The sequence below is a fragment of the Pongo pygmaeus genome, chromosome 2 (genome assembly GCF_028885625.2).
Source record: "Pongo pygmaeus isolate AG05252 chromosome 2, NHGRI_mPonPyg2-v2.0_pri, whole genome shotgun sequence".
In the NCBI taxonomy this organism is placed as follows: domain Eukaryota; kingdom Metazoa; phylum Chordata; class Mammalia; order Primates; family Hominidae; genus Pongo; species Pongo pygmaeus.
The window spans coordinates 98,032,786-98,057,701 of record NC_085930.1 but is presented as its reverse complement, the minus strand read 5'-3'; the positions used below and the strand labels follow the sequence as shown (position 1 = coordinate 98,057,701).

The 24,916-nt window shown below is 48.2% G+C and overlaps 1 protein-coding gene across 6 annotated transcripts; it reads right to left on the bottom strand.

Annotated features, from left to right (window-relative positions):
- Positions 1-380: 380 nt before the first annotated feature.
- On the bottom strand, positions 381-24,405 carry WNT5A (Wnt family member 5A). Of its 6 annotated transcripts, none has more exons than XM_063661907.1 (5): positions 24,301-24,405; positions 15,396-15,529; positions 13,923-14,173; positions 8,982-9,274; positions 381-5,195 (listed from the first exon to the last, which is right to left on the bottom strand). In XM_063661907.1, the coding sequence occupies exons 1-5, from the start codon at positions 24,313-24,315 to the stop codon at positions 4,737-4,739; spliced, it is 1,152 nt and encodes a 383-aa protein (XP_063517977.1). In that variant the 5' UTR covers positions 24,316-24,405; the 3' UTR covers positions 381-4,736. The 6 variants fall into 6 exon arrangements, with proteins under 6 accessions (XP_063517977.1, XP_054339095.1, XP_063517980.1 ...); XM_054483120.2 differs by lacking the exon at positions 24,301-24,405 and adding an exon at positions 21,561-23,022; XM_063661910.1 differs by lacking the exon at positions 24,301-24,405 and adding an exon at positions 19,831-19,965.
- Positions 24,406-24,916: the final 511 nt, after the last annotated feature.

Below are 24,916 nucleotides of genomic sequence, written 5' to 3'. Positions count from 1 at the left end.
CCAATATTCCAGGTGGTTCAGTCTGTTCTTCATCTTGAACATCGTTTTATTTCTCTCCTCAAGTCACTCTTTCTTCCCTTGCCCTAGAATTTCATGGTAGTCCCATCTCACTGTGCTAAATGTCTACACTAAAAAAATAATCTTACTATAACTCTTAGGGATTAACAGCAGCAGAGCAGATAAGAAACGAAAAAAATCAGCAACAGGCAAAAGAAAAACGAGCACTAAAGTACAAAATACATGCTTGAGCTTCAACCACCATATCATCTACATACCTGAAATGTATGTGTGTTTTTCTGGATACCCTAAGCCGTAATCCGTGCCCATATCAAACTTCAATGAACATTCTCTGCTAAACACACACACATGACTGCACTGGATTTCATAAAATGATTTTAATAGAAAAGTACAAGATATGAACAAAAATAAATAAATCTTTATCTCATTTCTAGCCCAGCAAATTGTACACTGCATATAAAAATGGTCTAAGATGCAATTTTCCTCCATTCCTTTTTTGCTTTTAAAATACTGAGACAGCATTTTAATTCAATCTTTAGGTTCAAACTGATACATTTAAAAAAAATCATACCAACCTTTAATCATTCTACATCCATTTTTTAAAGTTAGCTAACAAGATGATGTTTCACTAAAATAAAACATCCAATTATCAGATTAAAGTTTGTGTGAACAGGGAAATTAGATCATTTTTCTAAGTTTTGATTCCTATGTTTCTGAATGTTTCTTGAATTAAAAATTCATTTCATCATCTTACTTTCAAAACAAGGCGTCTCTCTTTCACCATTCCACAGAGAGAGAAAAGACTACAAAATACTTTTAAAAAAATAAATATTTTAAAAGTATAGTTTACAGTGACAATGTAGTATTTTAGACCTGTGCCTTCGTGCCTATTTGCATTAAATATATGCTTCAAGTTATAACTACCTTTTCTATCTCTATATATATTGTGGGCCACTAAGTCTTTGTGGACTGATGTTGCTAATGATCTCTTGGAGTTAGCTAGTACCGGTCTCTTATTTAGAGCACTTATTCTGCTATAGCATCATATTTGATAATTCTAGTGGCTTGAATAATGTTTTGTAAAAACAAATTGAGACTTGGTATTGGCAAAATTGTATGAGGAAAGAGCTAGGGTAGGTAACTAAAACTTACACAGTGCCAGTCTCAGGAGGTCAGTAGCTCACAGAACTCAACAGATAAACTGGATTATAACTTTAAAGTCTTCTTTTTACTTGAGCCCATAATGACTATTTTGAACATGGCTCTTTTGCTGCTGCCTATATATAAATTTTTTGTTAATTTTCTTGTATTGGGAAGATCTTGAATACACTCCAGGATGAGAAGAAAAAATACGCTGACACTGCTAAATCGGGTATATGTTTTTGCAATAAAGAACACTGGTCAATATACAACTGAGGAAAAACTGAAACAGATGTGAGTCCTAGAACCACAAGAGTTTGAATTTGCCCAGAAATGCTATTTTAAACACTCTATATGTTGGTCTACTTTTTTTTGTGGAATAATGCATTCTTGGCATCCTTAAAAGGTTTCAATATGTTACAAGGTTATCCTGAAAGAGAAAAAGCAAAGGCTAATGTATCAATCTGTGCAGCACTGTCCAGATTTCCGTGTACATTTTTGAAAAGCACAAGAACTTGTATTAATTGCACTTAACACAGTGAACCTTTAGTTTCCAACCAGTTTTCATTCTCTGCGGACCCGGGCTTTCTTTTTATAAAAACTGCTTTCAAAGGGCATAGAGACACCACACATGGTCCACAGTAAATTCAAATAGAGAGGTGCAATAGTTGCAGTGGTAAACACACAAAAAAATACATTTTTTGGACTAAAAATCTGGTCATGGATAAAAGCATGTGTCTTTTCGTTCTTCTCTGGGATGTTACAACAGCAACACGTTCTAAAACAATTAAGTTACATGCATAATGCTAAAAGAATGTGAGCAATCCTATAACCAGCTTTAAGCCATCTGCTTGATTTCTTTTTTTTTTTTTTTTGTGAGGAACATATATAGGAAAAGAGAATTCCCCTTTTGTTCCATTACATACAGAAACCTTTTGAAGCTTCCAAATAGTTTGGTTTTGGTAAAATTCACCACTCTTCTATTATTTTGACATGTAGTCATCCTAAACTATCCGTCATGGTTTCTCCAAAAATCTCCACATGAATTATCTGAAGGACAATTGAAACCACTTACCAATATACAAGTAACGTTTTATTTTATATTCTATCTTCCATTTGGCATAAGCCTTTCGATGCTTGTTTTTTAAACCAGTGAAATATACAAATCACGCAAGACAGAAATATGTACATTAAAAGTACAGAATAAAGGCTAGAAGATATACATAATATCTGAATGACATGTAGAATATTTTACATTAAATAGTTTCTTTTAAAAGCTAGGATTGTTAAACTCAACTCTCTTCATAAACATGAATCACTAAAAAGGAACAATCTGATTTAGCAAATAAAAAAACTACTTCATGGTTTTTGTATAATAAAAACCAAAAAAGTGACATTTTAAACTAATTAGTGCTTTTTGCTTTCAAGATCTTTTGCTCACAATACACTGCAACTGAGGGGATGTGAATATCATTATGCAATAAATTAAGAGCCACAGTTGGCTGAGGTGATATGAAAGCCAACCTGCCTAAGAGGGGTATGAAAGATGTGTATCTTTCCAAACTTTTAAAACAATGTAAGTCTGAGATAAGAACATATTTGATGGCACTGTTTGGAAAGAAGTGTCCTTATTAAAAAAAAAAATAGCTATCTATGTAGTGGGCTGAATTTTCCTTAGGGACTCAATTAATAAGTACTGTCATTTCTATTCTGCAGAATGGGTTTCCATTCTGCAGAATGAACTAAGAAAAGAGAAACATTGCTGATGCTTCTGAGTTTTGAATATCTATTAATGTCCATGTCTATAATGAACAAGTAATGCCCTCTCCACAAAGTGAACAGAAATGGAGGTTGGAGACAAAGGGGTGAGGCAGAAAAGAAAAAAGATATCTTCAACCCAACATGCATTTCAGTGAGTCAGAACTCAAGCTTCCTCAGAAACAAGGTTGCTTCGTCGTGCTCAAGGTATGATCACAGCAGGGCCACAGCCCAAGCTCAAGACTCGATAAACTTTTGGAATAATCCCAACTGGACTGCAGTGAAGGACAACAATGCTCTAGACAGAGAAATAACCCCAGAGTAAACTGTAAATCTAAATCACTGGCTGCAATGAGATATATTTATATTTATATTTATATATATGTATATATATATATGTTATGTACAAAAGACTTTGAGATATCAGGCACCATTAAACCACATTTCCCCCCTTATAAATGCAACTGTTCAAGTACACTGGGAACAGTTTTAAGGTACACCTGCAGTACAATAGGAGAAGCTTGAGTGGATAATCTAAACACAGGATCATAACAGTGAAACGCTGCAACACCTCTGTGAATTCCATTAGCCAAGTTCTGTCATTAAAACATAGAAAACTACTGCTCCTCAAAATAAAAGTTTTAGGAAACAAAAATCCCTAAGTAGTGAACTGTTTTCCAAGCAGAGCTCCTAATGTTTCATTTCCTGTCCTACAACCAAAGGGGACCCAGTGGAGCTGCCGTTGGAAAAGTGGCCAGCATCACATCACAACACGGAGGAATCAGAGAGGGCTCGGTGTGAAGAGGAAGGTGGATTTCACTGTTTTTCCTCAAATAGGTTGTCTGCTCTGGTGCAGTGCTGAATGGCACGCAATTACCTTGTTGCTTGGGCTGAGAACCTGTGAAGGGGATTCATGTATTATTTTTATCATTATAATTTACTAACCAAGTATCCCTAAGAAAATGACAGGATATTTTCATTTATATTCAAGCCAACCTCCCCAAACAAAAAAAAATCTAGTGTCCACAATCATTTGGGGATCTTTTTACAATCTGGAATCCTAATTCCTATAACAGCTTCAAATCAACATCTTGATATAAGAGTTTTAAATTTTTTAATTTCTGGGGACTTTCCTCCCTGCTGCCCAAATTTCATGAGCTATTAGAATATGACAGTCTGTCTGCAAATGGAATATTTGAGGAGAATGAGACATGTGATATACCTTTTTTCTTGAGAATATGACATTCTTGTCCTTCCATTTTAAATTATCATTTTGAAAATGCAGAAAGCAAGCTAGCAACCGCGCTGGGGAAGGGAGGTTTGTTTTGGGTTTTTTTTCCCAAGACCTTTTATCTTGCACCAGAGAATTTACAACTCATTTTGGTCATAGAAGCTGAATTGTGAATAGATTTCTACCACCCTCCTTCAACTGGAACCTACCCATCCCATATGATCGCATATTTGAGAAAAAGAAAACGTATTTCTTTACCTTCTGTATGTGTACCATGTCCACACAGCTAAGTTAGGGTATGTATTATTTCCCCTTCATTCTATACTATCAAAAGAAGTCTTGTATTACCTTTTCAAAGATCCACAAAATAAATATTTTTCTTGGTTCCCACCCCCATTATTGCCAAATAATAATTATAATATTAATAATAAACCACAGAGTTCTTAGATGGTAACAGGAAAAAAAATGGTTCCGGTTGCAATTCTTGGGGAAAAATAAAAAATATTTCTAAAAACCAAAAACCAGAATCACTGTACTTTCTATAAATAAGCGGGTCCTGGGAGCGGGGCTGAGTGCTGGGCGGCACCCACTACTTGCACACAAACTGGTCCACGATCTCTGTGCACTTCTTGCACTTGACGTAGCAGCACCAGTGGAACTTGCAGTGGCAGCGCTCCGTCTGCACGGTCTTGAACTGGTCGTAGCCACGGCCGCAGCACATGAGCTCACAGCCATCCATGCCCTCCGACGTCTTGTTGCACAGGCGGCCCTGCGTGCCCAGCGAGCCGGTGCTCTCATTGCGCACGCAGTAGTCAGGGCTGGGGTCAATGTAGACCAGGTCTTGTGTGGTGGGCGAGTTGAAGCGGCTGTTGACCTGCACCAGCTTGCCCCGGCTGTTGAGCCGCATGGCCGCCGCGCTGTCATACTTCTCCTTCAGGGCATCACCCACCTTGCGGAAGTCCGCCAGCTGCAGCCAGCATGTCTTCAGGCTACATGAGCCGGACACCCCATGGCACTTGCAGGCCACATCAGCCAGGTTGTACACCGTCTGCAGGGAAATGGGGGCAATCAGTACACACATTCATGGAGGAGCCAGATGCAGGCTATAGAAACAAAGTTCTCCTCGACCTTCTCCATGGAGCTATGTTCCCCAGCTGAATTAAGGACTGGGTCATATTTACTTCATTACCAGAAGTCTTGTGTTGCCTTCTTTAAAAATTCTTCCAAATAAATATGTTCTTAGCCACTCATTATTATATCATCATTATCAACAACAACTGTGGTTTTTTAATAGGAACAGGAAAAAAAATTGTTCCAGCTGCTTTTTTCAGAGAAAGAGCAGCAGCAACACGTGGACACTCATCCCAGAGGTTGTTCACACTGCATTACCTCAATTAATCCCCAGTAGCAGCTAGGTGAGAAGTGCTAGTATCATCCCATTTCACAGAGAAGGAAAGTGAGACCCAGAGAGATGAGCTACTCACCCAACTCCTGGGAGTAAAGGTGCCAGGATTTGAACCCAGGCAGCTGGACTCCAAGCCCGTGCTTAGTGACTTGCCCATGGATATCCAGCCGGTAAGTGCAGAATTGGGAGGAGTCCAGCCCCAGTGGGATCAAGGTTCAAATCTTAACCCATTACTACTATTATTGCTGTGCACCAGGCACTGTAAGTGTCCTTACACTCATGATCTCATTTAACCATCCCAGCAACATTATGACATGGGCTGGATTGGATGACGGCACAGTGATGCTGAGTGGCCTGCACAGGTCACACAGCTAAAGTGTGGAGGGACTGCGCCTGGAACTCAGGTATCCTCACTCTTGTTTCCCACACAGTCCCTACCCCATCTATCACCCCCCTAGGCCAAGAGCACCTACCCTGGAGCCAAGCAACGTGGATTGTGTTCCTGACTCTACCCTTGAATTCAGACAACAGGCTGCACTTTTCCGGGCCTCTGTTTTCTATCTGTGAAGGCAGCAGTGATGGCACCAACCTCCAAGTGCTGTTATAAGGATAAAATTAGGGGAGACGTGGAAAGCGCTTGGCACTTAGGACACAGTAAATCTGGTCTTTCTTTAGGGTAACAAGGGACACACTCAGTAAATCTGGTCTTTCTCCAGAGTGACGAGGACATGGCATCTGGGCCCCTGCCCAGTCACCTCGGGCTTCCCAGTAGCAGTGCCCATGGGTCTGGCCCCATAACACTGTGCCCAGCAGTCTGGGAGGTGGTGGTTGCCTATTTATAGACCCTGCTGCCCACAGTTCCTTGTGCCAGTGACCCTCCAGAGTCCACGTGGTGTGAGTATGCTGGAGAAGACTGTCAGGAACCTGGAAGCTGGGGATGCATCAGAAGGCCTCTTCTGCAGAGAACAGCCACCCTCTTCCTCCAGGGATTCACAGGGGCTCTTTTAAAGGGGGCCAAAGTGTACTCTCTTGGCATAAAGAGTTTCAGGCACTCAGCTAGTCTGAGGAAGGGTTTTGCAATCGTATTTAACCTTTGCTCCCCATTGAGAAAAATTAAAAAGCTAACACCCCATGGAAATTCTAATATGATTTCCTGGCACAGTGCCCAAATTTCCATCCCCTAGCCCCACCACCCTAGAGAAAAAAAAACTGTCTTATTGGTAACCTCACTCACCAAAATCCAAACTCAGCTCACTACTCCAATGGTCAAATTTACCCCAAAAAAACTCACTACTAAAAAAATGCAGAAGTTAAGTGTAACATTATAGGTGCTTTTCAAACTTCCCCAATCCTCTCTTGCCACTTGGAAATCCCTTGACCCAGTCTTCTTGGTTGCCAAACCTCTGATGATTTCTGGACATGAGAGAAGGCTAAGAAAGTCCCAAAGACGGATGAGAATACCAAATATGGGCATACCCCTGGATAGGGGCCTTTAAGAGTCAGACACATCTCTCTTTTTGAGGCATTTCTGATCTGAGGCACTGGGCATGTCGTATATGGAGATCCCAGTGATACATCCCTGAAGAGGGTGAAAGCAAGGTTTTATGGGCTTCCAGAGAGAATGGGGCTGACCCCACCCCCCCAAATTTTCAAGTGGCCCTGGGTCCACCACAGAAGAGGCAACCCACACTGCAGACACCATAGCAGTGAGAGGCCTGAGAAAGGAGAGGCCACACTCTGTCTGTGGCAATTATTTGACCCCTCAGGGCAGTAGAGGCAAAATTCTGTAGAGTTTAGTCCTTCCCCGGAACACCCAAATGTTTAACAACAAATTTGAGAAGATAAGCTAGCTGGAATTATCTACACGATCTTTGACTTCTCTATGTCCTTTGCTTATAATGTTTTAGAAGTTATCATCTATCAAGCACTTACTACTGGCGGACACTAAACTAAGACCTTTAATTAAACCAAATGAAATTGTTATTTTGTAATCAAAAAGAGTCAAGTGTTGGCAATTTCACATGGTTCAACCTACTAGATGATCTCACTTAGTCCTCACAATAACCTCAGGTGATTGTAATTGCCATGGCCATTTAACAGATGTGGAAATGGGAAAACTGAGGCTCAGAAAAAGCAAAGAACAGACAACGCCGCATTTTAACCCAGATTTCTCTAATTCCTGAACTGCTAGCTCTTCACCTCTTAGCTGTGATGCGTGAATTCAATAAAAACGTACCTAGGCTTATATTTCCATTCTTTAATTTTCTCCCATGGTCATGAAGTGGTTTTCTGGGCCTCAGTTTCCCAATCTTTAAAATGAGTGTGGGGCCAGAGGCTTCTAAGTCTCCATCCAGTCCTCTACAGTTTACTCTGTGATTAACTTCCTTCTCCCTCACCCCAAAATACAGAAGAGTGAAATCTCTGACCAGAAAGTTCCTGGCACCTACCTTGGGTTCTGTGAAAAAATAATGGCCCTGGTTTTCAATGCTGCCAAAGTTAAGAAAAGTTTTCACCCCTTCATTTTAAAGCAGCCATAAAGTGCCATGTGTTTAACCACAGGAAAAAAAAAGGGTCTTTTTAACTATTGAGAAGTAGCTTTTCATATCCCCACCAGGGGAAGGAAACAGCGGGAACCAGGAGACTCGTGAGGACTGCAAAGATGGTCCTCCCTGGGTACTTCTGCTGCTCTCTTCTCCCCAGAGCCACTTTGTGATTGGCCTGATGGTCAGACCTATAAAAGCCCACACTGCTAAAAATGCTGTTCTTTTCCTAGAAAAGCCCTTTTTTAAAAAAACCCTCCATCCATCAGGCCTGCTACCTAATGACAAAAAGAGAGGCAGCGAGAAAGAAAGGAGGGAAAGAGGCTGAAAGCTGGGGTGAGGGCTTTCCCACCTGGGCACCTACGAAGACAGAAAAATCCCTGTCCCAAACTGAAAGCCAACCACAGACATCGTCCAGGCAGGAGGCAGAAAGTTATTCCCATTTTTATTTCTGTGCTCCAGTAGCCAAAGGTACCGGGAACTAACTAAAAAGGCAAGGAAAGGTCTTTTTCAGATAACTGCTGGCTCACCTTGGCTGGGGGCACAAGGGAGGATGATCCCCCCAGGAGGCCCTTCTGGGATGCGCAGGGGCAACTATGGAGACAGATGGAAGAAAGAGAGATAGACAAAGGGGGAGAAGAGAGAGACCGGGAAGGAGGAAAGGAAGGGAAGAGGGAGAAAGAAAGTGAGACAGGAACAGGATGAGGAGGAAAGAGACAGGAAAGACAGAGAAAGATAGGGAGAGACAGAAAGAGAAGCAGAGAGAGACAGGACCAGATAGCAAAGGAGTGGCAGAGGAGAGGACGGAGCTACAGGGAGAGACCCTAGGAGGCTGGAGGGCAAGGTGAGGGGACAGAGATGCGGGGCGGAGGCGAGACGGGGCACTCACCCTGCGGCCCGCCTCGTTGTTGTGCAGGTTCATGAGGATGCGAGCACTCTCGTAGGAGCCCTTGGCGTGGATGCGCTCCCGCTCGCGGGCGTCCACGAACTCCTTGGCAAAGCGGTAGCCATAGTCGATGTTGTCGCCGCAGCCGCCCCAGAGCCAGTCCCGCGGCAGGTCCTTGGGTCGCGCGGCGCGGCTGCAGCCGCAGGTGGACAGCTCGCCCTCGCGGCACGCCCGGCTCATGGCGTTCACCACCCCTGCTGCGCTCACCGCGTATGTGAAGGCCGTCTCGCGGCTGCCTGTGGGTGAGGACAAGGGATCACTGGCCGCCTGCTTCACGCGCTGGGCCGGGATGCTGCCGGGGGTGGGGGTGGGGGCAAGGTAGGGAATTGGGGGGGAGGTAGGAGGTGGGGGACAAGTTAGAGATGGAGGGGAGGTAGGAGGTGGGGGAGGTTGGAGGTTGGGGGGAAGCAGGAGGTGGGGAAGCAAGAATAGTGGGGAGGTAGAAGGTGGGGGCAGGTAGGGATGGGGGCAGGTAGGGGTGGGGGGAGGTTGGGGTAGAGGGTAGGGAGTAGGGGGTGGTGGGGTAGGGAGTAGGGGATCAACAAGGTAAAAGCTCGGGCTGCCCCATCATTAACAAGCACCAGGCCCTGGGCCCAGCTTGAGGGGAAGCCAAGCAAGATCCCCCAAAACACACAGAAGCAACAATTAACAAAGGAGTAGCAGATCCCCAGTATCTCTGCTCAGCCATTTCAGAGCTGCAGGCCGGATTCTAAGCAGTTGCTGGATTGATTTTCTCTGCAACTCTTTTGAAAATAGTCAAAACTTGATATTTCCAAAAATGCACATGAAAGAAGTCATTGAAGGAACACTCAGAATATGGGTAGACTTCCTTACACTTATTTTAATGTTCAGTATTATTTTCATTTGAGTTACATATAGGGCAGGATTACAGAATTTGCTAGGCCTTGAATCTAAGGGAGACACTGCCAGCAGCCACACTAGTTTCTGCCACACTCATTTTGGCCTTGTGTCCCCTCCTCCTCTGGCAGTTGTAACCTTTCCTCCCTCTTCCTTCATGCAGCAGAAAGTATTTCTCAGGACAAGTCTCTTTACTTTCCCAGAGGACAATTCTAAATCAGCTCATATAGAGTTATAAATGAAGCTTGCTATTCTTAAATCCCAGGCTGATTGGCCTGATACTTCTCATTCAAGAATGAGTGTCTGCTTTTAAAACAGCCTGTTGTTCTTCAATGCCACTTCTGCAAACACCCCCGGCCCACTCCCCCACTGCCTTTGCCTCAAAGTGTTAGAATGACAGCAAGAAGGAAAAAAGCACAACCTATGGGGAAAAGAGGGAGCGAGAAGTTATCTTCTTCCCAAAACTAGTAAAGAATATCTCCCCATATAATAGTTACAGGGACCCTATTTGTAAGGAGAAAACTGGAAGCTATCATAGAGTACCCTAAACTTCACTTGTACATGGAGACTTTTCTGCATGTAACAAGAGCTAGTTAATAAAAGTACTGTAATCTGAGAGAGAAAGGGTTATCATCCAGCCAGCTGAAGCATGGGGTAGGGATGGGATTGGGGGGCAGGCTCACTTTCCTCAATTACAAAATAAGGGTACTGAAATATATGCAAGGAAAGGGGCCTCTTCTGGTGCTGAAATTCATGTACCGCAATCAGTTTCTCCTATACTTACTTTGAGAGCTTGCTAACAATCTTTTTTTCTGAGGGGGAAGTGAGGAGCACAAGAAAAGCTGACAACAGGACTCAGTCTGAACGAGAAGGGTCATTCTGCAGGAGGACGGTGATGCCAGTTCAAGCATCCAGCAGGCCACCTCATTCTTGGTCTTCTGCTCCATGCCAGTCACAGCCATTTGTGAATGGTGATGGTTCTGATTTACCATATATCCTCCCCCTCCCATATTTTCAAAATGAATGACTTTGAAGGTGTGTGCTGGTGGTTGGCAGGAGGATCTAGAAAGTTCCTGTGATACATTACATCTATCTAGTGGATTAGAGAGGCAGAGCACATCAGGGGAATGGAAACGAATGAGGACAATATACAGCTTCTAGGGAGTAATTTGATAGTACAGAAAATGCTGTGGCCCTGGATGGGGGATTTGTAGAACAAAGGTAGTAGCTAGAGGAAGAGGAGATGAAATGATCCTCTGGGGATAGAGGAAAATAAGACACTGTCCTTTGAGTATACAGAGCATAAGAAGGCTTTATACAAAACACAAACAATGCTTCTTTTTTCATAAGTCTATCTTGAGCATTTCCTTTTATGCCCCAGGATACAAACCTGGGTGATCCCTCTAAGCTAATTGGTCACTGCAGGGTAAACATCAGTTTGAAAAGTATTCTTTGGCTAATTGCCGGAGGATACAGTCATCCTGGTTGGAATACTGCTGATTCAGTTAGGTTTCCTTTCCTGTGAAACCCACATCTACTCCGATCCTCACACCCCTTACAAATGGTGCCTTCCTTACATATCTTTTCACAGCATGGAAACAAAGAGACAGATGGGGACAAAAGCTGGAAGGAAAGGGTAGCATGATGAAAAATGAGAAACTTTCCAAAATGAAGAGTGGGCCCTTCATGAAGTAATTGTTCATGGTGCCTCCAAGGCAACTGGCATCTTAGAAAAATGAGTTGAGGAGGGGGTCAGAGGTGGTGGCCTGAGTTTCTCAGACACTGGCCCCATCACAGGGTCAGATTCCCACAAAGAAGAATTACTCTCAATGTACTTGGTGTGCTGAGGGCTTTGGGGTGGGCACACACACACACACCTTTTGGCATCAAGGGTATTTTAAATTTTCCCTTAGCTCATTCTCTTCAAATACACTCTTAAGTGGAAAAGTGAAAGCAAAGAAATTTTCCAACAATTGGAATTGGGTCCATGTTCCTCTTTCATAAAAATCTATTGTTTTCTCTTCTCTCCTGTCTCTTTTTTAATTAAGTAAAAAACAGAAGGCCCCATCGGTGTCCCACCACAAGCCACCCAGCAGCAGCTTTCTGCTCTGAGACGCTAGGCACTTGGGGGACCTTTCGCAGGGGAGGATGCCATATGTGCTCTCATCTTCCCAGGACATCAGCTGACTTGATGATAGTATCTAGGAGGGTTGTCTCAGAGGCTGTGGGGAGGTACCACTCCCATCCACTTCCCATCGACCCAGACAGTAGTGCCGTGCAGCTGAAGACCAGAGAGCATACTTTCCAGGGACAATTAAATACAGGCTTTTGTACCAAGGGTTCTGCTTGTTCCCTGAGGAAGCAGGCTCTTTGAATCTTGGACCGCATTTAAAATAAATCTCCAGCAGAACTCAAATTCATTTAGCAAATGATAGCTTATTCTGAACATTTTGGCCCAAAACAGGCTACGTATGAAAACGAGAGGAGGATCTTAAATCAAAGCCGTGTTCAAGTGACTACACAGACAAACAGTTCCGATTGCTATTTTCCTTCCTGGTTACCATCAGAGGTGTATGATTTTTGCTAACTCATATACATGTGAAAAAGTAGTCCCATAGGTTGAGAAGAAGGCAGTTTAGGAGGAACATATAAGAAGGGGGAAAAGTTACCATCCTCATAGAATTTTTCAGAAGTATTTAAGTTCCCTTACAATATCAACACATGGGAGAATAAATCTACCACACTCCCAGTTAACTACATAAGACAGCCCACAGTCAGGGAAAACTCCTGTGTTCCCGAAGCTTAACTCTTAGATTCAGATCCCAGTATATATATTAGCACATTTTAATCATTAACAGAAAGGACAAAGCCCCATGAAACTTTGCAGGCTGAGGCTACAGGCCATTCTCCCATTCAATCAGAGGAACAGCTTCCAGTCTTGTATTATTTTAGTTTATAAAACCACTTGGCTCAAACATCCCCTGACAACTCTTTTTTGTTCTCAATGAATGTAATTTTCGGGCGTTTTTTTAAAAATAAAAAATGCATTTCCTCCATCTGTGATGGATATTAAGCCAACTTTTCTCTTCAGTCAGTATAGACAGTTAATTGCCTTGATAAATTGCTTCTTACTTTGGGAATCACTGCAGTCATATTAATTATAAGGGCTTTTTTGCATAAAAGTAGAGAAACCTAAAATATTCACACTAGAAAACACACATTGGACCACATCTGTCAAATAGTATCCTATACTATTTAAACAAAAGCAGAGGCAAACAAACAGATTTTTCAAAATCTTTGCCTTTAGCCCATTTGAAGCTATCTCTTTGAATGGGGAAGTAAGACATTCAACAACGTATTTAAAATGAAGAATCGGACTGTGAGCAATACTCTTAATTTTTTTTTCAAGTTCCTAGGTTGACATCCCAAGCATGTGCTTTTATTATATCAATTGCTGAAATCACAAACATAAATTGGATCACTTTTAATTAAAATTCTTTCTGGGACTAAAAATAAAGCTTTTAACATCTATATCTTTATAGCCTCAGGAAATAGTTCTATTAGGAAAATTAAAACTTTGTTCAATATATCCAGGATTCTAAAAGATGGCAACTTTTAGTTTGATGCTCGGGCCGTTTGAATTGTGGCTTAAAAAACTAACAGGCAAGAGAGTTTCGACGTTTAAAAGCATATAAATGACTTGCTTTCCCCCACCTACTCTTAAGAAACCAAAATAAGTGTTCTGCTTCTATTTTAAACAAAATGCTTTATAGAAAAATGAAGTGTTTGGAAAAATGAAGGTGTCTGTGATACTTGCCTCCTGACTTGATTAAAATCCAAAACTTATCATCAGGTGTAGGGACAGGAATTAACATCATTTGCTATAATGACAAAAATGCCCAAGCCACCACCCGAGCTGGAAGGCATCCTCCTTCATGCTTTCTATCAAGCATGAAGTAAACGCTAAGGATTTCTTCTAGGAAAAAAAGTTAATGTTTTTAAAAAATATTTTAAATGTTTTCCTACCTATCTGCATCACCCTGCCAAAAACAGAGGTGTTGTCCACAGTGCTGCAGTTCCACCTTCGGTGTCGGAATTGATACTGGCATTCTTTGATGCCTGTCTTTGCGCCTTCTCCGATGTATTGCATGTGGTCCTGATACAAGTGGCACAGTTTCTTCTGTCCTTGAGAAAGTCCTGCCAGTTGGCTGCAGAGAGGCTGTGCTCCTATAATATATACTTCTGACATCTGAACAGGGTTATTCATACCTAGCGACCTGCAAGGGGGGGAGATGTGCATTCAAGATTTACGTGAAATCACGAGGTGGGCCCCCTGAAAGCATGTCAGCAATACATAGTTTTAAGCACACAGATGCTTTTTTCTCTCCTGCTTGTCCTCATGACAAAGTATGAGAAGGGCTTCATAAAACTCCTCTGTTTAAACTGCACTCAGAAAACGGAGGTATTGTGCAGTCCCCATCCTGCCATCTGGCTCCTCAGTTAGTATTTTCACTCCCTTCCTAGCCCCTGTCACAATATACCTGAATCAGTATTTCCAAAATCCACTCAGAAAAGGGGGAAACAGCAGTTTGAGGGACAGGCCTCTGATATTAGAGAAAGTGACCCACTTTGCCCCACAAATGGGACCAATCTGCCTTGAAAACTTACGAATGCTGAAAGTAGACACAATTAGATACGGGTAGGAGATAGCAGTTCCTTTTGACTGATGCAAGAACAGAGGGACAAGTATACAGACTGGAGAAAATTCACCACGTTTCTTGACATTTTAAAAGGGCTCCTTATGTGATTGTGAGGGACACAAGACAGGGTACCCAGTGAACAGAAGTCATGTTTGACAGTCAGAAAAATGCTGTTCATTTACAGGGGAAAAAAAATACCCAGAATGCCATCAAAAATAATCCTCTGGATATATTACAGTCTATCTACAAGGCCCGTACCCAGAAAGAAACTCCCGCTTGGGGACATTTGACTACTTCAAATTAACCTCCTTTTGATTACATTTCAAGCCCCAATACTTCTGCACTTGGAGTGTAGCTGTCCTCCTAGAACTCTGCCTAATTCAAACTCTGCAGGTTAATAATAATCTCGAGTAACAGAAGATAAAAGTTGAAACTCACTTTTACTACCTAGAGGTGGCAAAAAAGTAAATTTTATAGATAGGCTTACAATTACTAGCAAAGTGAATTTCTGTTCTTTTTTATTGCACGATGTACTACAAGCACACATCTGAACAAGAGCTTCATAGAAAAAGGCCTAGATTTATAGTTTCCCATTCCCTAGGAGCTGAAGATAAGCTTTACAATATTAACAAGTTAAAAGAAAATTCTGATTTAAAACTATATATAAGTAAAATGTATACATATGTCTTGGATAAATACACCCACATTCACTATCCAGCATTAAATATTGCCACATCATACAAACAAATCTTAAAAAAAGAAAAAGAAGAGGAAGAACACGCACATAGAATGAACTTACCACCAAGAATTGGCTTCAATTACAACCTGGGCGAAGGAGAAAAACACGGCCAAAGCCATTAGGAAGAATTTGGAAGACATTGCACTTCCAGCCATCCCCAAAGCAACTCCTGGGCTTAATATTCCAACGGACTTCTGGAGAGGGAAGAAAGGAGCAGATGTTTATTGCCTCTCAGATAATTTTCAAGCATACAAGTTTAAACAACGGAAGCATCCGGGGTCTCTTAAGTTTACTGTTGATTGACTGCGCTTCTCCTCCGTGAGTTTTTTGATGGCAAGATATAGGCAGTTTCTTTTTCCAAATTAATCCACCCACTCAACCTCACCAGGAAATCTGATTTCGCTGGGATCCTGTGCGCGGGGCACGCCAGCGATTACAAACATGTCTCAATTCTGTTGAGTCAAAGCCCTGGTGCCAGGCGATGCCTCCTTCATGCTCGCTCGAGTCCCGTACCCCCTGGCCCCCCTCTAGTTGGTGCTGTGCTCAGTCCCTCCTGGGTAATTCACTCGGGAACCCGCTGCGGCCACCCTCCGTCCTCTCCCCAACCTGGGCCGAGCAACAAGTGGAGCCAGAATTAATTCCATGGGCGAGAGGAGCACGGAAGCGAGTGGAGCGCGCTGCCGCCAGAGACTGCGGAGGAGGCGGGGTGGCCAGCGCGGGGGGTGGAGGATGGGGGCAGGACGCGGGAGGGAAGGGCAGGGGGTGGGGGGCGAGGCCCCGGGGACCAGCGCGCGAGAGTGCCCAGCTGGGAAATGCAACTCCGAATTAACATCGTATGTTTCATAATCAGTTTACGAGCCGATTTGGGGAAAGCCACTTCCAGATGGGGAAGAGCAGCCCGGATTTCCTTAAGGACGTTCTCCAGCCAGACTGGGGAGGGGAGAAGGAGGTGGGGGCCCTAGGGGATAATGGAGAGAGAGGTCGGGTCTCCCAACCAAGGAAACTGGAAAAGAGAGCCACCCTCGCCTGCATCGCCTGTGGCCTCTTCCACGGACTGAGAGAAGGGATGGAACCCTAGAGGAAAGAAGGGAGTCTGGGTCTCGCTGCCTGGGGAGAAGATCCCTTCCCTGCCCTCCCCACAGCTTTCTCCCAAATTCTGATTTTTCACTCTCCCTCCCACCCCACAGCTGGCAGCTGCCGGGGAGGGAGGAGATGGGAGGCCCAGAGAGACTCCAGTTTCCCTTGTTCCTGATCTGGGGTTGTGGGCCACTTTGCCATCGCGGCACTGCGAGCCTGTCGTTGGAACTCTGCCACCCTGCCTCCAGTCTAGCCTCTCCAACCCAACTCAGACTTGGTTCGGTCAGTCCCGAAAGGTGGGGTTGCGGGGCGAGGCCAGAGCCCTTGCGGATGAGTCCAGACGGGGCCAGAGGCGCTGGCTCCGGAGCCGCAGCTGGGCGCATCGATTCCAGGGCAAAGAGGCCCCCAGCGGCGAAGGTTCCCTTCCTGAAGAATTTCAGGGGTAGGAGTTGGCCTTGGAAGCTTCCGCTGCCGTTCCTCCCCACTGGTGACTTCTCCACCTGTAGGCGGCGGCGGAGCGAGTAGGTGGCGGGTGCGGGTGGGAGGAGCGGGTTTTTAAAATCCCCTTACACATAAGTCTAACCCTGCCGCACTGCATCGCCCATAGCCCCTGAAGGAGCCCCTTCCACAGAAAAGAAAAGAAAGGTGAGCCTCTTTAAGGCGGTGGAAGAGCCTGGCTTGGAACCTGTGCCGTAAAAGGGACAGAGGGGACTAGGCAGCCCTGGTAAAACTATGGGGCTCAGGAGCGTGCCAAGGTTTTTCTCCGTGAGCCGCCCCCTTTGGCCTGGACGCTTCGGGGCTTCTCAGAGAGGAAACGCTTATGTGGTCCCCAGCGCCTGCTAAGCAGGGCTCCGCACCCAAGGCCCAGTTGTCTCCAAAACGCTGCAAAGCTGGGGGGCGCATCCTGGAGAATGGAAATCTGGGGTTTCCCCAGCTAGGAGAGAGAAGGCTCCGGCTATCTCCCCACCCCCGACCTAAGTGTCAAATTTCCTCCAGGGGAGGGGGTGGGCTGCAAAGTCTGCTTCTCGCGCAGCCCAGGCTGCAAAGTCAACTCTCCCCAGGGGCAGCCAATGCCGCGTGCACACACATCATACACACTCACACTCGTGCACATTTACACACTCACACGCGTGCATAGACACACACGCTGCGACATGTTTCCGAGTCAGCGGCCCAGATTGCTGCTGGCCGCGTGCACTTTCCAAGCTTCGCGGCGGGCGGGGCGCGTAGGGCGGGGCTCAAGCAGCGGAGAAATTGATAACAGATTCGGGGGATTACAGCGGATCTCTTTGTTAGAGCCGAAGCCACACAAACCGAACCCACTCCCAGCCCGACGCCCCCAGGGAGAGTCCACCAGTTCCCAGAGCCCAGGTCAACTGAGAGCGGGCCCATCCGGTCTCCACGACTTGGGTCTTCCTGGCTCCAGGGTAGAGGTAGGCAGAGGGTGTCCCAAAGGGGGATCGGAAAGGAGAGCCTCACGAGTCGCATCTCCACTTAACCCCGCCGCTTGCCCGGAAACACCTTGGCCCTCTTCCCTCTTCAATCCCAGTGCAACCCAGAAAAGGCCCCACAAGTTTGAGACACTCAAGGAACTCACAGCGAACTCACACATACATCGGCTCTATAGGGTAAAACCTCCCCGCCTGTTTACCAAGAGATCTGATCCGAAAAGACAGTATGAAATGAGACCTCTGGGGAGACTGTCAACCCCAGGGGTAAAACAAAAATTCTGATCAGACACTGAGTTTCCCAAAGAAGGGGCTAAATGTTTTCCAACACTTTCGGGGCCCAGGGAAGATGACTCTGTAAGGACACTGAGAATCTTCCTCGCGTGCCACGGGGAGGAGGGCTGGGGGCGTTTGAGGGGCTCAGCGCACCAGAGGAGTGAGGTGGAGGAGGGCGTTCCCGCGTCCTCCTCTTCAATCCAGAGCAGCTCAACGACGTGGCTCCCTTTCTATGTATCCCTCAAAGCCTTCGCGTCGGATTAAAGGTGTTCCTGATCCTTCTTTACCAACCACGGTGCGGGCCAGGCGTGATGAGGGATAAGGGAGAGGAAACCTCAGTAGCAAAATTGTTCAGAGGACGCTCGGAGGGCGCGGGGAGCAGCCTGATGCACACCTAAAGTCTTGCAACACCCAACTCCTCCGCAGGCAGTCCCTTAAGAGAAAAGATAAAAAGGCCGGGCAAAGATCCTCTCCCCTCAGCCCCGGGGCGCTGCCACATTCAGTCTAGGCATTCCCTTCTGCTAGACTCTCTACGTTTAGGCCCCAAGTTTCTGGGAGTGCAAACGATGAGGGACGCCAACTAGGCGGAAGAAGCCCATTTGACCCAGGCTCATGGCAGTGAAGGGGAGGGTGCGAAACTCCAAAAAGAATCTCCACTCTTGGTGGAAAAACAAAGCTGTTTTCCCCACTCTGATCTCTCCCTAAAAAGCAAGGAGAGAGATGGAGAAACTAGCAGGAGAGCACTCAGTTGCAGCCAAAAACTTGGGACGTCCTGCCCTGGAGAATGCGGGGAGCGGCGCGAGGAGCTAAAGAATGGGCCGGCCCAGGCGGGTAGGAGGTCCGCTTTAGGGGAGCAAACAAAGGAGCCACTACTCCCTAAGCCTCGCGCCTGGGCGCAAGGGCTGTGTCCACAGCAATATGTGTGTTGGCGCGCGCGGAGCGGAGTAGGGGAGGAGGGAATTGCCAGATAGAGAAGGCGGAGGTTACACCTTGAGCCAGAATCAGTGTGACAAAAGAGAGCCGCCCAGGCCTCAGCACTGACAGCAGTTTCCAGGTTCGGGTATAGAGAGGCCCCAGGGGAAGAACGGTCTGGCCTGGTTCTCCTCTGTTTCCTGCCCCCTCGTCCATCCCTTAGACTGGGCTTTCCAGACCCCAGGATACACACACACACACACACACCACTCACACCTTCTCACATAGGATGTCTAACCCTCTCAGCAGAGGATCAACTTTGTCCAGAGGTGGAGCAGAGTCCTTGGACAGAGGAAGAAAATGAAATGATAGTCCAACCCCCACTCTTTAAAGGTAGTTTCGCTCCCACTTTTTAACAGACGATGAAAGTGAGGCGAAAAGCGGGAAAGCAACACTTGTTCTCGACCATAGAGAGCTGGGAGGCAGCTGAGGCCAGACCCGAGGCCTCCTAGGGCGACACTCTCCTTCCCAAGCCCAGAAGAAGAGGTACCAACCCTGTGTCCAGCTGGCCGAGTCCCATTTGCTGGGCCGGACCCGTGGCCCCTTCCGTATTGCAGCGGCCGGCGGCGCAGCGAAACTGGTCCTCTGGGGGCCTCCGAGGGCCCCTGATGGGAGAGTGGGGTCTGGTGGTCGGGAGGGATGAAGGGAGCAGGGGTGGGAGGAAGAGGGGAGCAGCTGCCCGCCCGCCCGCCCCAAGGAACCTAAGCTCGGAGGAGTCCTACCTCAAGGCGGCCAACAGGGGGCAGCCGGCACCGCACCGCGGGGAAGAAAAGGCGACGGGGATGGCTCCGAGTTCTGCGCGCATAGTGCTAACCCCTAGAGCACCGGAGCGCACGGGGGAGGGGAGGAGAAGACAGGGGACTCTTGGGCCGGGCCTCCTGGGGAGGGTCTTCCGTTGAGAGGGTCGGGGGGTGGAGGAGACGAAGGCTAAGTACGTCCTGGACCCGAGAACAACTCCCCTACACACACACACACACACAGACAGACACGCAGCCAAGGATCCACACACTCGGACACACACACATTTGTCCGCCCGCGGTTCGCTGCGCACTCTCCGCATTGCCCCCTCGAAACTCCCCTGGCAGAGTCTGTCTAGAAACTAAATCTGGCTGGTTCCGCAGTGAATGTGCGAAGGTTGGCTGGGGGGAGGGCAGGGGCTGAGGAGGTGCGACCTCACCGCAAGGCCCAAGTTACTTCCAAACAGCGAATTGCCCATTTAAAGAGAGAAGAGAGAAAAGAGAGGCGAGAGAGGAGAAGGGGCCTCGATACCAGACAGGGATTAGAAAGTCACACAGGGCCGTGGGGTCTCCAGACTTGAAGTTTTTTTTTTTTTTTTTTTTTTTTAACTTTTTTGGGGGAAGAGGGGTTGTTTGCTTCCAGGAAACATCTTAATTTCAATTCTAACCTTATTTTCTAAGAAACTGAAAATGGGAAAGACCAGAAAAATGGAAATAGGAATTGAAGCTTGGAGGACAGATAAGAAAAATTGTTTAGAAAATAACAACTTATGTTGCAGGAAGAAACGTTAACTTTTCGTAAAAGTGAACTCTCAGTGACCCTCGGAGTGTGTGACTCGGCTTTAACATACAACTGACAATTAAAACAAACAAGAGTTCGCAAACTGGCCCCTGCCTGCTCTCCCAACGCGGAGGCCCAAGTGTTTTCTAAAGGACAAGGCAGACTCCGCTCCGGGGGCCGGGGAGCGCTCTCCCGGAGTACGGGATTACAGCCACTACCACCACAACTCCCCGCCCCCACCACTGCTGCAAAGTGCCTGAGCTCACCCAGTGGCGGCTAATAATGCTAATAACGCGACCCCGCTCCCCGCGCCGGGGTGCGCGCTGGCCCCCCGCCAGGCACTCCTAAGGCAAAGGGGCCTGAAGCGCTCCAGTTACCCGGCCAAGGCAAGCCTACAATCTGGCCTCCGTCGGTGCAGGGGTGTGTGGGGGAAGGTGTACGCCGCTCTGGAGTAGTTGGCCCCTAGTTCCTCTGCGGGTTCTCTCAACCAAGGAGTCCCTTTCCCCATCCCGAGCCCCGGCCACACACCCTCCCGGTGCCCGCGCAGTGGGCGCTTGGTAAATATTTGTTGAATTGAATCATTATCCTGTTACTGAAATATACATAGTAAATTACACTCGATGTTCTCAGAGCAAAAGTCGTCAGTGAACCGCACTCAGTTTTTCTACTATCGCTCTTCCCCACTTTTTCTCAGAAGTCGAAAAGGTTTGCAGAACGGGTGGTGCTACGAGAAGTGATCTCCTGGGATACTGAGGCAGTGCGCCCGGCGTGGAGGGCGAAGGGGTAGGGGTTCCTGCCAGCGACGCTGGAGTTCCAGCTTCTCCAGGCGGTTGGGGAAATGGAGGGATAGGAAGAGGCGAAGGGAACTCAGTTAACTTCCAACAGGGGGTGGGGGGAAGTAAAGAAAAAAAGTGGCAGCGCACTGAACACCTACCTTCATGGCGAGGGGGAGGGGGCGCGGGGAGGAAGTCGCCACCCGAGCGAGGGCAGCTGAGGAATCCGAGCGGAGCGACCGGGTTAAGCCTGAGGGGACGGTCAGGAGCAGGGCTGCGGAGTCCTCCGGCGCGCGTCCGGCGGGCGCAGTGAACCCGAGCTGAAGCGGGCACTGGCGCCCGGGCCTGGACTCCCGAGTTGGCGCAGAGCTGGGATGCGCCCAGGAATGGAGGGGGCGCGGACGCGCGCGAGCCGGCAGCAAGGGCAGGGCCTGGTCGGGACGCAACTAGGGAGCCGCGGGTCCGGCGAGGGCGCGCAGGCAACTGTTCCACGGAGAGGCGCTCCGTTTCCAACGTCCATCAGCGACGGCGGTAATTAGGGCTTTCCAACCCCAAATGTGGGCGTGATTGTGCAAAAGACCTTACGACAAATAATAATAAAAAGAAATTCTTCACAAGAGGGTGAAAAAAATGTCCCACTACTCAACTTTGGCCCGGGGCGGGGGAAGGGGGGGGCGATCTGTGCGCCCAGGTGCCCCCAGTTCATTCACACCACAGATTCTGCAAACTCTTGGCGGCTCACGCCTCCTGATCTCCAGCTCCTCCTCTCCGGGTCTGTAGCCGAAACGTCTGCTTCCAGACGCTGATCCTGCAGCCGCGAGTTAGTGTGGACGTCTCTGTACACACACAGACACACACCCCAGCACACACACCCCCGCTGCAGCCTTGGGGACACAGAACAATCAGGCGCGCATGGCTTTTTCTCCGGAAGATGCCGCTGAAAACGCACAAGTTGCCATCTGAGCTGCAAGAGTCAGCCCCAAATTGTGTCCTTTCATTTTAGGGTTCGGCAAAAACGGGGAGCAAAATAGGTGAAAGTCGCCCCGGAACTTATTGCTGTGCGGTGAGCTGGGGGGGGGGGTGCGAATAACCCAGGGGAGACGCGGGCTCCCCGCCCCACCACGTATCGCGTTCTTTCTCTCTTCGGGTTAATCTCTCTTTTCCCCGTTTTTCCAGGGCGAAGGGCGAAGAGGAGCGAGTGCACCGCGGGCGCGAGGCTGGGGAGGGGCGAGAGCTCGGAGCTCCGCGGCGGCGACTCAGCTCCGGCGGTCCATGGCCGGCGAGGCTGCCCACCTCCTCGTTTGGCGCCCGGGTCCGAGGGGCGGGAGAGCGGGCCGGCGGGAGGCGGGCGGTCCCGGGCACAACGGCGGCGGCGGAAGGGCTCGCTGGGCAGCTGCCGCCCGGACCCCGGCTCTGGGCGGCGGAGGCGGCTCCGTGGAGCTCGCAGCAGATTTCCACGCGATCCTGTGCCCCGCAGACAGACTGACCGACCGCGGGGACGCGTCCCCCCCTCCCACCCCCCAGCCCTTCTGGCCAACTGCCTTACTCTCTCCCTCCCTCTCTCCAGACTCCTCTTTCCCCTGGTGTTCTCAGAAGGAAGAAAAAAAAAAAAGAAAGAAAGAAAGAAAAAAGTTCTTTAAAGTTTCAGAACTAGGGGCGGCTGGAAAGAGAGAGGGAAGGGGGGGAAGAAAGAAAAAACTCAACTTTGCCTATGCGCATGCGTGATGAGGCCGGCCTATGACAAACTCTGCAGGATTTTAAAGCCGTACTACGGGCTGGGGTGCCGGGAGGCGGGGTACACCCCCCTTGTCTCCCCTTCTCTGAGTTCCCCATCCCCCGCGGCATCTGCTGAAAGAGAGAGGTCCACTCCGCAGCCGCTGCCTGCCTGCCGCCTAGTTGTCTGCGCTCCTTCCAGAGCCACCGACCGGCGGGAGGCTGAACCCCAACTTCCCCGGCTGGACCCCTTGGCTCGCCCGCGTATCCCAGACCGCTCCCACTGGGGCTCCACGGAGACTGCTGCCTTGACATGGAACCTCATGGGGGACGTCCTCATTCTTACCTCTTGGGGAGGATACTTAAGCACTGGGGCTGACGGATAGGGTTAGGCGCGCACCTCCTGCAAAGTCCCCAGAGTAGTAGGGACTTGGGTAGTGGGATGCATGATTGCTCATCTGGCTCTGGCCCAGAGCATCCAGGCGCGATGCGTGGTCCTGCCACGGAGATCTTGGCGGGTGCCCTCAGGAGAGGAGATTGCGGAGTTTGGCAAAACCGGGTTCCGGGCACCGGAATTTCTAGACGCTTCCAGATGCCCGTGGTTTTGGGGACTCCGGAGGGGCAGGGTTGGTGGATTTGTGTCCGCTACCTCCAGCACGCTGGGGGCCCCACCCCACAAACAGTGCCTCACACTGGAGCGTAATAGTTATTTTCCGCGGTCCGCATCCTCCAGCTGTCAAAGGTGAAGACACACACACACACACACACACACACACACACAATTCAATTTTCTCCGTCCATTGGCATGCACTTGACCTTAAGGCGAAAAATCCATGGCCTAGGTGTTTTGGTGTGGTGGCTGTTTTGTTTTGTTCCTCCAGTCCTCCCCCACCTCCACCCCCACACCCCAGGGCGCGCAGGCCCAGGCTCCAGCGATGCCGTTCCACCCTCCACAGCCCCTTCCCATTCCTTAATTTTCCTAGCCGACTGGACCCTTCCCCAGCCCTGGCCTCCTTCCTGGCGCGCAAAGATGGCAGTGTGAACTTCCCACCAAGTGCCAGAGACAGATGCTCCTGCTTAGCACCTCCCCCCACCACCAACTTGCTTGCTTTCCCCCAGGGCGTGTGCGGCCTTAAAGAGGGGGAATCCAAGGTTCTCAAAGCTCCCCTTGGGACATCTCCCCTTTACCTCCTGAGTCTCCATTCCTCTAACCTTCTTCTCTATAAGCCTTGACCACTTCCCGACCTGTGGGCATTTTACAGTCTTCGAATCTAACCTGAGATCTGCCCACCGGAGGAGGGTGTCTGAAAAAGAGAGTCTCCGCCGGGCAAATCCCCCCCGGGCTGCGTCCCTCCGCCCTTCCTCCTCTCCCTTGGTGTTCTGCCCAGTGGCCGCAGACTGAGATTCCCTGGCTGCGGGAGAGCATGTGCCTCCTAGGCAGACATCCCAGCCCCGCCCCACGGGCATGGATCTCCGGGACCCACCTTACGTGCAGCAGCTCTGAGAAGTGGCAGGATATGAGCTGACTATGAAAGGGGCTGCCAAAGGGCGCTCCCGAAGAACGGAGAAACTAGCATCCCAGTGTCCCAGAGTCCAAGGCAGTTCGTGTAGAGGATCCTATTCCACGAAGAAAAGGGCCGTTAACCTGGGAATTTCCTCCACACGTACAGCCAGTCTAGAAACATTGGCTACCCAACCACAAACCTTTTTTTTTTTTAATGGCTATTTTCTGAGTTATCTGGATAATCACCTGCTTCTCTCCAATTGCCTTTGCTTGTATAGACACAGCCCAAACAGTGTTATT

Coding starts and splice junctions, on each gene's coding strand:
- WNT5A (XM_063661907.1), bottom strand. Junction 9,275..13,922: donor TGGCAGGGTGATGCAGATAG/GTAGGAAAACAT, acceptor CCTCACCCACAG/GCAGCCGCGAGACGGCCTTC. Junction 5,196..8,981: donor ACAACGAGGCGGGCCGCAGG/GTGAGTGCCCCG, acceptor ATTTCCCTGCAG/ACGGTGTACAACCTGGCTGA.